Below are 16,000 nucleotides of genomic sequence, written 5' to 3'. Positions count from 1 at the left end.
GGAGTTATGCATGCAGTTTAAGACTGGCAATCATTGCGGAGGCTTGGGAGCTCCTTGGGAATGAGAAAATCTAACCTAGGAGCTGTTTTGAAATGTAATGAAATCTTTATGAATACAAAATTTAGCAATTGGTGAAGTTGACACATTTTTGTAGCTGTGGAGACATTTCATAAGGTCTTAATTCTATTTTTTTTTTTTTGAGACAGAGTTTCCCTCTTTCACCCAGGTTACAGTGAAGTGGCGTGATCTCAGTTCACTGCAACCTCTGTCCCCCGGGTTCAAGAAATTCTCCTGCCTCACCCTCCCGAGTAGCTGGGATTACAGGCACGCACCACCACACCAAGCTAGTATTTGTACTTTTAGTAGAGATGGGGTTTCACCACGTTGGCCAGGCTGATCTCGAACTCCTGACCACAGGTGATAGGCCCACCTCAGCCTCCCGAAGTGCTGGGATTACAGGCGTGAGCCACCACGCCCAGCCAGCCATGAGGTCTTAATTCTGATTCTGCCATTTTCTGTATGGCTGGAAAACGGGACCCCCTCCAGAACTCAACGCATTACATTTTGCCAGGGCCCCTGTGAAACCTGAGTACCCGAGGCTCGATTCCTCTAGGGCTCCCCAAGGCCTGCTAACATGTATTAAGCACTTACTGCATGCCAGGCTTTTTATGTGGATTAACTAATCTTTGTAAAGATCCCATATGGCAACTACAATTACTCCCTTCTTCCGGTTAAAGCAGCCAAGGCAGAGAGTAATGATTACCTGCCCGTGGGCAGGCAGGTAGTGAGAAGGCTGCGTGCTAAGCAGTTGGCTTCTAAACTCACTCACAAGAAGCTCCCTGCTTCTGCCCCAGAGGCTCGCAGTTCTCCTCCCCTTTAATAATGTCTTAAAAATTATGGGAAATGGTACATAACACAATTCACCACCAAAGGTATACCAAGGCCAGGCATGGTGGCTCACATGCCTGTAGACCCAGAAACTTGGGAGGCCAAGGCGGGAGGATGGCTTGAGCCCAGGAGTTTGAGGCTGCAGTGAGCTATGATCACGCCACTGCATTCCAGCTTGGGAGACACCGGGAGACCCTGTCTCAAAAAAAAGGGAATTGGAATCTTTGTACAGTGCTGGTAGGAATGTAAAATGGTGCACCACCGTGGAAAAGTCTGGCTGTACTTCCAGAAGTAAAACATAGGGAGTTACAAGTCAGCACAGGACCCAGCAATTCTAGTCCTAGACACATTAGCAGGAGAATGGAAAACAGGTGTTTAAACACAGCCACATTCACAAATGCTATAGCAGCGTGATTCACAACTGCCCAAAGGGCGGCACTACCCACACGTCCATTGGCATCTCCTTTTCATGACAAATATTTTGTTCCACCCACCTTTTCTCTCTTGAAATAAAAGTTAGGAGTTAATATAATGTACCTACACTCAATTATTAAAGAAACAGGCCGGGCATGGTGGCTTACTGGTAATGCTCCAGCACTTTGGGAAGCTCAGGCAGGCAGATCATGAGGTCAGATCAAGGCTATTCTGGCTAACGCGGTGAAACCTCCATCTCTACTAAAAATTAGCTGGGCGCGGTGGTGGGTGCCTGTGGTCCCAGCTACTCAGGAGGCTGCAGCAGGAGAATCGCTTGAACCAGGGAGGTTGCGGCAGGAGAATCGCTTGAACCAGGGAGGTTGCAGTGAGCTGAGATTCTTGCCACTGCACTCCAGCCTGGCGACAGAGTGAAACCCTGCCTCAAAAAAAGAGGAAACCAGGACAAAACACGCTCACGGGAAGAAGGCCATGTGAAGATGGAGGCCGAGACTGGGCGATGTGTTTACAAGCCAAGGAACGCTGGAGGCACTCAGCAGCTGTCAGAAGTTGGGAGGCGCAGGAGGGGTTCTCCCCCATAGCCTGGGAAGGACCCAGCCCTGCCCACACCCAGATCACAGACTCCTGGCCTCAAGAATTGAGAGCCAATGAGCTTCCGTCGCCACTCTGTGGTGCTTGGTGACAGCAGCCTGTCACGGGAGTGTTTTGTTTCTGCGTGGAACAGAGGGGGTTCCAGGCCCAGCTCGCTGGAAAGGGCTCCTCTGCTCCTGGAGGATGTCTGGTGGGATTGGCTCCCCCTCTCGCTCCCCTGGGGCAGTCTGGCAGTGGTTGACTCCCCACTTCATAGTTCAAGAGACCATGCCCCACTCCGGGAAGGGAAACACAGAGGTCTGAAAACAAGGACTCCTCCTGATCCCAGGCTGCCTCTTCAGTGTGGGCTGAGCCTGCCTTCTATTGCCCAGGGAAGCTTTCAACCCTGCTTTCTAGACTCTGGCTTGTTGGGGAGACAGGTGAGCCTCGGAGACCCCGTGTGCAACCCGGAGGCGCTGGGTCCATGTGCCACTGGAAAATGACTCCAAAAGCCGCCGTAGGGGAGGCTACTTAATGCGTTCACGGCGGCCCAGGCCCAGACAGGATGCCAAGGGCCAGGGCCAACCTGCCTTTCACGCTCCAGTGTCTGTGGCAAGCTGGGCTGGATTTTCACACGGCTTTTTAAAAACTCAACTTCCCAGCAGCGGCACGGGGGACACCAGCAGAAGCCGCAGTTGGAGGAGGGGCCTGCGGGTGGCTGCCCTAGATACGGAGGGGAGGAAAAAGGTCCCCAGCAGGTGGCCCCGCCAGTTAACTCTCACCACACCACCACACTGGGCTGGGCTGTCCCTCCTGCCGAGGGCACCAGGCCAACCTGTGCACCACCCTCTGCCCCAAGATGCCTGCAGCCCCGCCCCGAGTCAGCACCAGCTCTGAAGAGGACAACTGGGCCTCACAGTGGATGGCAGCCACCCCTGGAGGGTCCTGGCATGGAGGGCTATGCGAAAGGGCCGGCAGCCTGCCTGCTACCCCGGCCAGCGAGGGGCTTTGTCTGACACAGTCTTTAAGAAAGAAAATGGGCATCGTAAGGGCCGGGCACGGTGGCTCAAGCCTGTAATCCCAGCACTTTGGGAGGCCGAGGCGGGTGGATCATGAAGTCAAGAGATCGAGACCATCCTGGTCAACATGGTGAAACCCCGTCTCTACTAAAAATACAAAAAAAAAATTAGCTGGGCATAGTGGCTCGTGCCTGTAATCCCAGCTACTCAGGAGGCTGAGGCAGGAGAATTGTCTGAACCCAGGAGGCGGAGGTTGCAGTGAGCCGAGATTGCGCCATTGCACTCCAGCCTGGGTAACAAGAGTGAAACTCCTCTCAAAAAAAAAAAAAAAAGAAAATGGGCATCACACTCAAAAGCACTTTCACAGACAAATGTACATTCCCAGAGGAACGGAGGGACCAGCTCTGCCACGCCCAGTGCCGAGTCAGCGACATCCCACTCCTGCCCGGCTGCCAGCAGCAGGCACTGAGCAGGACACACATGGCATCCAGGGGATGGCAGGCCCACCACACACCAGCACGGCACACTACCCTGGACTGAGGCAGCAGGCGGAGGGTTCCCCGGGGCCTGGGACGCCCTCACCGCTAATCACGCAGAGACAGGCATAGGGTGAAGGGGTTGGTCTGAGGGTCCCATGGTGCACAGCCCCCACTGAAGAAATCCTAGTTCTCATGGGCTGATGATGGAGATCTGGATGCCCCACTTCCTGGAGTGGTTATGAGAACTCAGTAGGATGACGCAGGCGAAAGACTTTGGCAGCACCTGGCAGAGCCAACAGCCCCTATGCAGTCACACCACTATGCCTAGGGCCGGTCCCATCCCGAGCTCTGTGGTCACCAGGACTCACACGCGCACACAAGAGTGCGAATGGTAAACTTTATTAATGGAAAATGGAATGCCTCGTTAACTGAAACCTTGATTTAAAAATGGCAGAACAAGAACACATTTATTAAAAAAAAAAAAAGTGAGTTCACATTGTATTGAGCTACAACACGGTGGCAGGATTTGCTTTGCTTTTTAAAAGATCCCACAAGTTCAAGGGAACCCTGGCTACCAGATTCAACAGTGCGTCTGCCTACCTGAAAACTCGCAGTGACTGAGACTTAGTAGCGGCGGGTGAAGTGGGGGTACGGGTGGGGATGGGGATGGGGGTGCGGGACTCTGCTGCCCCGGTCCTGGCTGGCCACTCCGCCACCTTCCAGTCCGCCACCTGGTACCACGTGGCCCTGGGAATGTCCAGCTTGTGCAAAGCCGCCTCGCCTAGGAACAAAGTCATACATTTTTTCCCCTTGAAGCGCTCAACGTTTTCATTGTAACATGGGTTCAGTAACGGTCCTGCAGCCTTTAGAACGCTTGGGTTTTTTTCCAGGTGAGCAAAATCATCACGCATTGTATTCCAGGTAACTGAAGAGCCTTACTTGCATAAATTACAAAGAGCTGTTTTTTGCTTTTGTTTGCAAAACATCCAACCCAGCCAGCTGATCAAACATGCAAAAAAGGGAGAGGAAGTGAGGAGCAGGATCGAACCACCATTCTCCTCGGAAAACACGCCTTACCCCGCCACTCCGCCGCGGTTTGCCATGTGCCCCGGCCCTGAGGGCCCAGACAGGCCTCTCTCGCCACCTGGAAGAGAAGAAGGGTCTGCAAACACTCAGTCTCTGGGGAAGCCCCTGGACATGCGTGGGGGCCACAGCCACCCTCGTTCCCAGAGCCAGCCCCATACCTTGCCACCTGGTGTGCTCCCGGCCAGCTGCGCCCGTGTCCATGGCGCCCTGCCAGGTGCGCGCCTGGTGCTCCTCCAGCCGCTGGTTGTGCTCTCCCCAGTCACGGCCGCCCCTTTGCCAAAAAAAAAAAAAAGCAGACATGCAGCCGTCTGATAAGCCTCCAGGGTGACACCAGGAGCAGGTGCGCCCACCCTGGCCTCAGTCGCATGGCAGGTCATGCCACACAGCAAGGGCTGCAGACGAGTGGGCGAATGATGGGAAGTGACATTTCCCTAAATACAGACGTGCCAGTAACCACGTGAGGTGCTCAATGCCACCCAGAAATGCCAATCCAAGCCACACCGAGATGCCACCTCACCCTGCTAGGATGCTAGAATCACACAGTAACAAGCATGGCAGAGGGTGCGAGGAAAGTGAGGGACCCTCGTCCACCGCTGGTGGACACGGAAAATGGTGCAGCCACTGTGGAAAACAGTTTGGTGCTTCTTTAAAAAGCTCAGTGCAGAATTACCATGACCCAGCAAACCCATTCCTACCTGACAGAAATGAAAACATGGCCAAAGACATCTGTCATGAATGTTCCTAGCAGCAGGATTCCTAACGGCCACAAGGAGGAAAGGACCCCAATGCCCATGACCTGATGAACGGACAACACTGCGTGGTGTGTCTGGACCATGGAGTGTTCAGCCGTGCCCAGGAAGGAAGCGCCGGCCCAGGCTGCAGTGGGGACGAACCCTGAATATACCAGGCTCAGGGAGAAGCCAGGCCCAGCAGGCACACTGTGCAGGACACCGCTTCCAAGAAATGACTCAAGACAGCAAATCCAGAGCCAGAAAGGGATTGGTGGCTACCAGGGGTGGGGGGAAGCGGGTGTGGCCGCTAAGAGGGGCAGGGTTTCTTTCTGGGTGATGAAAATGCTTGGGACTGGACTGTGGGGTGGCTGCAGATCTGCGCATGTGCAAACCTCCACTAACTGCACACGTGAACTGGAAAGTGCACGTTGTATGAATTATACCTCAACAAAGCTATTGGTTTCAAGTTTCAGACGGAAATTTCCTGCACAGCCACCAGCAGTCACAGTGGCCGTGCAGGAAACAGCCAGATCCAGTTTGCAGGAGTGGCTGCCTGCTGCGGGATGCTGGGTGCGGAGAGAGCTGGGCCAAGTGAGCCCAGAGGCCCGAGAGGGGCCACAGAGCCTCCAACACACACCGGCCAGGCAAGTGCAATACCGCCCTGGAGGGAGAGGAAAGCACGCACGTGGGGGCACCTGCCCTCGGTGACCCGACGGCGCCCAGCCACCGTTCACTGTGTCTTTGGTTCTGAGGATGAGCTTCCCATTTACATTCCCGAGGTATTTACTACAAAACCCACTACGTGACAGGATAAGAACACGACACCAACTGATACAGCACTGCCCCCGTTTGTGCTGCCCAGAGATGCGGGACAAGCTTCAGGTGTCCTGGGACACTCAGCACAGCTCTGAGTCAAAGTCCCTGGCAGAGGTGGAAATGCCTCTCAAGGCAGAGGGAAGGAACAGAGGAGCACCCTGTGGCACTGGGCAGGGGCTGAAGCAGCCCTAGGATGGGACTGGAGACAGACAAGACACTCTTCATGGAGGAAAGCAGGGCAGCAGCCGCAAGGCGGTCACGGCCAGCCCAGGCGGCAACAGGACAAACAGGCAGGGGTGACTGCAGCTGGCCAAAGAAACCAAAGAGGGACAGAGAGTCCTCCCAGACAACCCTGTACCCCCACAAGGCTGACAGGCTTGGGACAGCCCCTCCCCGCCCCCCAGCCCAGTGCTGGTGAAGGTGGCCTTGGATACCTTCGAGGACCTGGCCCAGCATCCTCAGCCTCTAGTCCTGGGGGGAGGGTCCCTATAAGAGATTCTAATAGGCAGGGCAGGGTTGAGAAGTCCCACCCCAGACCAACCAGGGGTCAGAGAGAAAACCCAAGGAAGACACGTGTAAAGAGGCAATGTGGAGGCAGGGGCGAGGCTGCTATAGCAGGAACGGGGCAGGACTAAGAGCTTCAGCGCTGTCTCTCCCAGTGGGCACGCAGCCCCTGCGATGGAGACATTCATAGCAGGCCACCCTCAGCTCAGGAACAGGGAGGGGCTATTCTGAGCGACCTGAACAGCTCCATCCCTGAGAGCCTGTTCTGTGCTTTCTTCTTGAGAACCTGGCCTTTCTGAGTTGGGGTTCTCAAACAGCAGGACCCCTGGTAGCCTGTCCTAAACTAAAGCTGCCCTAGCTGAATCAAACCTTGAGGATGTGCCCAGCCAGGCACCGACCTCTTCCCAGACTAGGACAGATGCTCTCCCCATGGCTGGGGCTCACCCACTAACCTGGGGGGAGGTGGCAGCCCCCGGCCTTCACTTAGCCTCTTGTCAGAGCCGTAGCCCCCCCAGCCATCACGGGAGTCCCGGCCGTGGCGTTCTGGGGGTCCTCCGTGGCTATGGCGGTCATCTCCATAGTGCTGGAAGGCAAAAGAGGGACAGGGTGACACTGACCACATCACCCACATAGGCGCCCCCTTCCGGGAGGTCTGTCCACCGCAGGCCCCAGGGCGGCAGGTGGGCTGGGGCTGAGAGGACTGGGGGTGGGCGCAGCCTCAGCCCTGCTGGGCCCTGCTTCGCTGATGCTCTGCTCCCTGGCTCCCCTCCTCACACCCCTACAGCTGCATCATTGCCCTGCCTGAGCTGCCCCAGGAGCGTGGGGAGCCCTGGCGTTACTGCCCTCAAGCTCTGCTCAAGGTCCACTGAGATGTCAGCAAGTCCTGTCTTCCCTGAGGAGTCAGGTGCTGCCTCCTTTGTGGTAACAGGAGGCCCAGGCGGTCAGCCCCTCTGTCCTCTAGCAGGGCCACACCTCCAGCCTCCCTGGCCAACCAACTCAGCCAGCAGCCAGAAGCTGGCAGGCGCCACCTGCTGTTATAGGCCATCGCTCTGCCGCCTGCCTCCCACCTCTCCACCAGGGTGCTGCTTTCTCAGAACTCACACTCTGGCACCACGCATGGGGCACCCGCATGGCACCAGAGACTCAGGGACCACTCTTGTGGTCTTCAGCCCTCAGTGCCCACCCCCATTCCCCCTCCCCTGGCACATGTGGGCTAAACCACAAGCACCATTTGGGTCTCCGAGGGCACCACCCCACAGGCCCTGCACCAAGACCCAAAGACTCCCTGAGCAAGTGAACAACGAAGAGACACTTGTAGTCTCTACTGGATAAAATGAAGCAAGAACAAGCCTGACACACATGAAAATGACAGAAACTTGAGCATTAGAAAACAATCAAATATTTGCACTCCTAGTCACTGGCCAGAACCCACATTTCCACAGCCGGCACATGTGCTGACTTAGCTGCCACGTCTCTGGGGTGAACCGGCCGCCTGGTTAGAAAGAGCTATGCCCGCGCAGCAGCACAGTGGCCCAGGGCTTGGCGATGGGGCTCTACTCACCTGCCCATCCCGGTGCTCTCCCATCATTGGCCTCGAACCCTCCCTCCTGCAAAAGGAAAAGATTTCATTCAAACAGCGCCTGGCACTACTACACGTTTCTACAGGTCAGGAAGTTTCACAACTGGGATGCGTGTTCCATTCCATCACGTACAAACTCTAACTGGCCTGGAAAAAAAAATCGAAAGGCTTTTTTCCCCAGGGGCAGGAATGAAGTTGGATCCTAAAGAGATGGGAATAAAGATTTCACTGAACTAAAATTCCTTGGACAGCTCTCAGGGGAACAGGGACAAAGGAACGTCTCCAGTGATCCCTCAACTTCAGTCTGACCCAACACGTGGGACTCAGCACAACGCACAACTCCACCCCAAACTCCAGCAGAATTAAGTGTGGCCTCTCACAGCCTCCCTTTCTGTTCTCCTGACTGACATTCCTTCTAAAGGAGCCAACGAATGGGGAAATGGCTCAGAGATGTGAGGGAAGCCCAAAGACAGGATTCTTAAACCGGAAGATGGAGGGCTGCCTTTTAAATAAACTAGGTGTATTCCTCATTACAAAAGGCTGAAAAACCCACCCAGACCCTCAAAATGCAAAGCAGGCCTCATGAGAAATTCTGCACATCCTCCATCAATTAATTCTCTGGTAGCTCCCGCAAGCAGGAAGCTCTGCTGGTTGTCCAGGCCCCACGCAGCCCCAGAATGCCTCAGGTCGCACCTCCCCTCTATACCGGCTTCCTCAGCTGCACCAACAAGGAGGCTGGCCCAGGCCCCACCCCAAGTCCTTCCCAGCTCCATGGGAGGGATGGGGGAGAGAGGGAGCAGCTATGGAGGCCCGCAGGAAGCTATGAAACCCAGAACCAGGTTGTGCTGACAAACACTGCTGCCTCACAAGAGAACTCGCTGTGGGGGGCCTGGGCTCAGAACCCTCCTGGCCCACCAGCGAAAAAGAGGTCGGCAGAAGGAATGAGTTCTGAGATGCCTTCCTATGAGGCAAGCTGGGGATTCTGTAAGAGGCTGCCAATTCCAGCAACACACTCATGTTCTGTGCAAGGTCACAGTCACCCACTGTGGCTCTCAGAAGTAAACGAGGCTTCAGAGAACACAGGAACCCCTGCGCTGGGCTGAGAACCAGGTCAGCTGGATACCCCGGCGTCCCGAATGACTGTGGCTGCAGGAGGGGACGGAACCACTGACCTGTCGATGGTGTGGTCCTGGTACTGGCCCCGGTCTCGATGATCAAAGTCGTGGAAACGGTGATCAGGCCGGGGAAAGTCGGCGCGGTATCTGTCCTCCATCGCCACACGCTTTCCTTCTGGCCAGTAGGCATCATCTCGTCTGTTGGTTTTTATTTTGAAAGAAAGCAAATTTCATTTATGAAAAAGGAGGAGGAAAAAGGAAGGAGGTGGAGGTGGGGAGGGGAGCTCTCTCCCCAGACCCAGTATCGTCTAAAACGTCCTGCAGGGCTAAGATTCGATCATCACTGCTTTGATTTGACAAATTAAAACCCCCAAACAGTGGAGAGGCACACTTGTATTCTCATCCAACAGTCCCGAGAGGAGCACCGCTGTGAGCTCATTGTCTCGTGAGGCTGTTAATACCTTGATCCCCCTCATGAACACAAATGCAAGTGAAAAGAACTATCTGATTCTTCTGAAATGGCATTGGAGTTGCCACATTTTTACTTTCCCTGCCTCCTGCAGGAACCTGAATGTCCCTCTGAGTTTTTTGCAAAAGCAAAGGGAATTGGACCGGGTGATAGTGAACTACACGCAGCTCCAGACGGCATCCAATTATCATCTTCCTGATTTTTACCAGAAAACTAGGCTCACGGAGAGTGGGGTGACGGGTGACTGTCGATGAAGCCGTTCAGGGTAGCTAGAGACCAATAAACCTACTTTCTAAACCAGAGGCAATTTCCTTTACTGCCTTTCCGTCTAGAAGGACACATGAGACCAGCAGAGACAGTGGTGGCCAACTCGGGCCTAATGGGCGCTCAGTTGTCTCGCAAGACAGAACAGTGAATGCTCCACGGGGAACTGGAGAGGAAAAGCATCACAAACCGTTGAGCAAGCGGCAGCCATCAGGACTCCTAGAATAACTCAAGATGGCGAAAAGAGAACACAGCCTCCGGTGCTGACAGTGAACTAATAAACCTGCAGCAGCCAGTGAGATCTGCAGGGCGTCCCCAGGGCGCCTGCTGCATATCAAATTTCATTCTCCCCACTGACTGGGACAGGAGGGAAGCCGCTGTTCTGCTGGAAGGATGAACACCGCTGCCATGCAGGCCTCCGTCCTGCCCACGCTCTGGGCGGGACTCACCGGTCGAGGTCGTAGGGCCTCCGCCCGGGCCGCCGCTCCTGCTCGTAGCGCAGCTGCTCCTGCTGGCGCCGCAGCTCCTCGCGCTCCCGGTGGATGCGCTCCTGCTCCTTCCTGCGTTCCCGCTCCACGCGCATGCGCTCGCGCTCTAGCCGCTCCCGCTCCATGCGCTCCCGCTCCAAACGCTGGCGCTGGCACTCGAGCTGCAAGCGCTCCCGCTGCAGCCGCGCCTTCTCCTTCCGCTCATGGAAGGCCTCAAGGCGTTGCTCCCGCTCCCGCTGCTCACGCTCCCTGCCGGGACAAGTAATGCTGCCCTGAACTCCCTGCATAAGCCTCCATGGAGGAAGCCCGCACCGAAACTGGGTGTCAACGGGAAGCAGAAAAGGGTCCAAAAGCCTATCCGGCTTCCCTAGCGCTGCGCGTGCAGGGGTTACCTCATTTAAGAAAGTTACCTTAAAAAAAGAAAAGGCAGCCGGGCGTGGTGGCTCACGCCTATAATCCCAGCACTTTGGGAGGCCGAGGCGGGTGGATCACGAGGTCAAGAGATCGAGATCATCCTGGTCAGCAGGGTGAAACCCCATCTCTACTAAAAATACAAAAATTAGCTGGGCATGGTGGCGCACGCCTGTAGTCCCAGCTACTCGGGAGGCCGAGGCAGGAGAATTGCTTGAACCCAAGAGGCAGAGGCTGCGGTGCGCCGAGATCGCTCCATTGCACTCCAGCCTGGGTAACAAGAGTGAAACTCTGTCTCAAAAAAAAAAAAAAAGAAAAGAAAAGGCAGCACAGCTGGCAGCATTTCCAGGTTCACTCGAGAACACTTTTCCAAATGCTATGAGCACAGCTTTTGCTTTACTGAGCAATATTTGAGGAAAAGTGACAAGAGAAGCCAGGCATTGAGACATGAAACGGCCGAATGTCAAGGCAGAGGGACAAAACGCCTTCGAGACCACAGCCCAGAATGGAGCCGTGGCAAAATAACAACTGGACTCTCCTTGCAGTTTCTGATCTTATTATGTGAGAGGTTCCAGCAGGGAAGGCCGAGGCCTCAGCACCCAGAGTCTGCCACCAACACCAGACCTGGCTGGGCTTTCCACACAGGCCAAGGCCCAACACCAGAGAGGGGCGGAAATGGGCTTGGAGCCAGCAGAAGGCTCAGCCTGTAATCCAGAACTTAGGGAGGCGGGCGCAGGAGGATCGCTCGGGCCCAGAAGTTTAAGATCAGCCTGGCAACACGACCAAACCCCATCTACTGTAACGGGCTTCGATGACTTTATCTCTTTTCTATTTAAGAGATAGGGTCTCACTGTCACCGAGTCTAGAGTAGTCGTGCGATCACGGCTCACTGCAGCCTTGAGCTTCTGGGCTCAGGCCACCCTCCCACCTCAACCTCCTCAGTAGCTGGGACTACAAGGTACGTCACCAAGCCCAGATAGTTTTTAAATATTTTGTAGAGGTGGGGTCTCGCTATGTTGCCTAGGATGGTCTTGAACTCCTGGCTTCAAGTGATCCTCTGGCCCTGGCCTCCCAAAGTGCTGGGATTTCAGGTGTGAGTCACTGCACCTGGCCCTTTGATGACTTCCATACCACCTGGCATGTCTGGCGGGTCACATGTGAACAGGAGCTGGTCCCTGCCTCAAGGACTCAAGCGAAGCACAAGACACCCACTGGCCAGGCATTGGCTCTCTGGCACACAGACTCCTCACTCCAAGTACAGCTGGGGGAAGGACAACCGCCCTGAGTGGAAGCCACCAGCCCACCACTCCACTTAGCTCCACTCACCGCCTCCTCTCCGTTTCTCGGATCTCCCGTTCCCGCTGCCTCTGGCGCTCTCTCTCCCTTTGTTCTTTGATTTTATCAAACGACAAGATGTCTCTCTTTTCTTTGCTTTCTGATTTGCGATCCTGACTCTTGGAGCTCTGTTTACCAAAACTGGTTTATTAATGTCAGGAAAATGATTGCAACACATACACAATGGAAATTCAGTATGCGACTGTGGATGAGACTAAGATTCTCTGGCCCTACACCCTTCATGGTGTAGACAGAAGGCTGTGGTCTGTAGACCAGAGGCCAGGCATAGGTTGCTTCCTCCAAGTCTGCATTTTGCTGCTTAAGCCAGAATCCTGCTTTCAGATGTCAGGAGGCATTCATGGAAGTGAAGAGGTTGGCCCACACCTCAGAAAACCTATAGGCACGGGTTTTCTAGCATAGCACAGCCAAGGACTCACGTAATCTAAAGCAAACCTAGGCCTCTCAGCGCCATGGGGCACATCCGCACAGGGCTACTGCGGCCATTAGTTCAGAACAGGACAGCAGTTAGGCCAGCTGTTTGGACAGCTGGAGGGCAGACTGCATGTTTCACATCTCAACTGCTGGCTCAGGACTCAAGCAAATAGCACTAAAGAGAATATGCCAGGCTGTGCGCAGCGGCTCAAGCCTGTAATCCAAGCACTTTGGGAGGCAGAGGCGGGTGGATCACGAGGTCAGGAGTTCGAGACCAGCTTGACCAACATGGAGAAACCCAGTCTCTACTAACGATACAAAAATTAGCCAGGCATGGTGGTGCACACCTGTAATCCCAGCTACTCAGAAGGCTGAGACAGAAGAATTGCTTGAACCCAGGAGGCAGAGGTTGCAGTGAGCCAAGATCGAGCCACTGCACTCCAGCCTGGGCGACAAAGTGAGACTCCATCTCAAAAAAAAAAAAAAAGGCTTTAATGCAAAAACAGTGTACGTAGTAAGGTACGGAACACTAATCACCAACTTCTGTAATTTATTTTTTGTAGGTTTTTGTGTTTTTTTGACACCCAGTCTTGTTCTGTTGTCCAGGCCGGAGTGCAGTGGTGCAATCACGGCTCACTGCAGGCTCAAGTGATCCTCCCACCTCAGCCTTCTGGGAAGCTGGCACCACAGGTGCACACCACCAAGCCTGGCTAATTTCTGTATTTTTGTAGAGACAGGGTTTTGCCGTGTTGCCCAGGCTGGTAAATTCCTGAGCTCAAGTGATCCACCTGCCTCATCCTCCCAAAGTGCTGGGATTACAGGCGTGAATCACCACACCCAGCCTACATTCATGATCTTCTATTGGTGGGATAAAGCTCAAAACTGTAATAGCTGACTCCCATTTCCAAGGTTCTCCAAGGCCTCACCAAAACTGGCCACACATCATCGGACCTTCCCAGGAAGCTTTTAAACAACACAGAACCTGAGGCCTCCTGTTGATCCAGACAGAATCTTTGGGGCAGGGACCTGGGAAAGGACATTTTTAAAAAGGTACTCAGCTTATTTTCCTACTTAGCTCCCACAGGAGAAAAAGAAAGAGCAATGAAAAGCAACCCAAGAGAAAGACAGGCAAAGGCCAAGGTGAGACATTCCACTAGTTATTAAAAAAAAGCAGGCTGGGGAGAAAGGGGTGCACACATGGGAGACACACATCACCCATCACTTGGATGGCATGCCTTGCCCATGAGACGGGCAGATGTCTTACACACCCTGCAGTGGAGTGAGAAGGGGACAGATGCCCACACAGCACTGCACTGCACAGCGGGCAGCACAGCAGGCAACAGTGCCCACAAAGGACTCTTGGGTTCTCAGGCCAGCTTAGCCACTTACCAGCAACCTGGCATGTGCAACAACCCAGGAGATTTAAGTCTCCTCCACAACCTTTCTGAACAGCCCTTTATTTCAAAATTTAAAAGCTGAAAGAGGCTGGGGTAGCAGCTCACACTATAATCCAGCAAGTTTGGGAGGTCAAGGCGAGAGAATCACTTGAAGCCAGGCTGAGCAACGAAGTGAAACACCCCCACCCTTTATTTTTTTAATAAGTGAATATTATCCATAAAATAAAAAATACATGTAAAAGCTAAAAGACAAAAAAGGAAAAAGGAAGAGGGCCAAACCATGTCTCTGTTTAGAGACCTCCAAGGCGTATTACACAGAAAAAGTGAGCTCCAGCACAGCCTCCGCCTGTGGCCCCACGGCACGCGCACGGGATGTGTATGCGAAGAGGAAGCCAAGGAGCCAAGCGGACGTGCGGAGGCTTCAGTGCGCCTGCGCGGTATCTCCCTGAGCCGACCTGATTGTTCTCATCACGCACATGCTGTCACTATTTATTTTCAACATCACAGTTACATAGGAATAAGATTATGGGTCCTTTTCAGTGTTCTACTCTAGATTTCTCTGTATTTTATGATTTTTCATGTGGAAAATTACGTTAGGAACTTATGCTTTATAAAATCCAAAAGTTCATTTTAAAAACTAAGTCTTAGGTGGCTCACACCTGTAATCTCTCGTCTCTACTAAAAGTACAAAAATTAGCCGGGTGTCGTGGCACATGCTTATAATACCAGTTACTCAAGAGGCTGAGGCAGGAGAGTCGCTTGAACCCTGAAGGCGGTGGTTGCCGTGAGCCGAGATCACACCACTGCACTCCAGCCTGGGCAACACAGCAAGACTCTCTCTCAAAAAAAAAAAAAAAGTCTTAACAACACAAAGTGCTCCTGGCTGAATAGAGTGAACTCTCCACTCACTAAAAAAGCACTGTTATCTCATGAACATCTTGGCTAGAACCTGCAGCTGGGAAGCAGAGTGGAAAAGGCAAAGGAGATGCTCTTTTGTCCAGCTGTGTGCACAACTTGAAAGGTGAAGCTCCTGATCTGGTAACATGACTGACACTCTGTCCTAGACTGGTCTCTATCTTTTTGGTTAATTTGATAGAAGACTAGAAAATCAATATAACCTGCTAAGTCAACCAAAGGGTAGGACCTGCCTTCCAGCTTGAAGAGCCTGGGTCTGGCCCGTCCCAGCCTACGGTGAGCTACCATGTGAACCAGTGCTCTGTCAGAAGGCAGCACATCCCAGACAGGAGCAATGCAGGCCCAGCACATGGAGGGAAGCAAACACAACGGGCGCTGCTCTGCAGAAAGCACCTGAACTCACTCGTGTGTCTGTATCTGCAATCCACACAATGATCACACCTCCTACAAACTTTAAAGAACTCTTAAGATTTTAAAGGCCCAACAGTGTCATTTTCATAATGCGAATCAAACGGGTCGTGGAGCCACAGTAACAAACAGTTGGCTCTGAGATGGTGGAAGCAATACTCACTCTCTCTTTGGACCTGCTGGTGGTTTTCACGCTAATGACGGGCTCTCCTTTCGATTTATCCATCACGACCGTCCGCTCCATCCCTCTGCTTCCTTCAGGAAAATAAAACAGCAATCTATCAAAACCTGTGGCCACCCCGACTTCCTGCAGTAAACAGCACTCTGAAGACCCTGGGCTTTGGACACACAAGGCATGAGTCAGGTGACTGACACTAGCCTTGGGAGCCTCTCTTTCTCATCTACTATGAGCAACAGGGTAACACGGGTACAGCATAGCTGGGGCACCCTCACAGGTCTCTACACTACAGGGACCTGTTCCCATCCTACAGCTTAAACCAGCACCAGGCACACAAGCACAGCCATGCTGCAGAGCCTGTGACCCTCCACACTGAACCTGCACAGCTCTGGAGCCAGTCTATGCTGTCACTCCTCCCTGACATTCTGTGAAGATCCACAGTATGCGGCCCGTGCTCAGAATCACACTGCATCTCTGAGCAAGT

The 16,000-nt window shown here is 53.7% G+C and overlaps 1 protein-coding gene across 2 annotated transcripts in view; it reads right to left on the bottom strand.

Moving 5' to 3' along the window:
- Nucleotides 1-3,771: 3,771 nt before the first annotated feature.
- SAFB2 (scaffold attachment factor B2) overlaps nucleotides 3,772-16,000 on the bottom strand; it is a 35,842-nt gene continuing 23,613 nt past the window's right edge. Inside the window, exons 13-21 of one of the 2 annotated variants that reach the window (XM_012435916.3) lie at nucleotides 15,502-15,593; nucleotides 12,178-12,314; nucleotides 10,402-10,689; nucleotides 9,277-9,417; nucleotides 8,087-8,132; nucleotides 6,978-7,108; nucleotides 4,633-4,745; nucleotides 4,466-4,532; nucleotides 3,772-4,169 (exon numbers count right to left, since the gene is read on the bottom strand). In XM_012435916.3, the coding sequence (XP_012291339.2) occupies nucleotides 4,013-4,169; nucleotides 4,466-4,532; nucleotides 4,633-4,745; nucleotides 6,978-7,108; nucleotides 8,087-8,132; nucleotides 9,277-9,417; nucleotides 10,402-10,689; nucleotides 12,178-12,314; nucleotides 15,502-15,593 (1,172 nt within the window). In that variant the 3' untranslated portion in view covers nucleotides 3,772-4,012. Of the gene's footprint in view, nucleotides 4,170-4,465; nucleotides 4,746-6,977; nucleotides 7,109-8,086; nucleotides 8,133-9,276; nucleotides 9,418-10,401; nucleotides 10,690-12,177; nucleotides 12,315-15,501; nucleotides 15,594-16,000 lie in introns of both variants that reach the window. The other variant, XM_064382031.1, reaches the window with a different exon arrangement.

Source organism: Aotus nancymaae, unplaced genomic scaffold (genome assembly GCF_030222135.1).
Source record: "Aotus nancymaae isolate 86718 unplaced genomic scaffold, 86718_ANA_hifiasm-v0.15.2.pri h1tg000028l, whole genome shotgun sequence".
Taxonomy (NCBI): domain Eukaryota; kingdom Metazoa; phylum Chordata; class Mammalia; order Primates; family Aotidae; genus Aotus; species Aotus nancymaae.
This window is presented reverse-complemented; position numbering and strand designations above follow the sequence as displayed.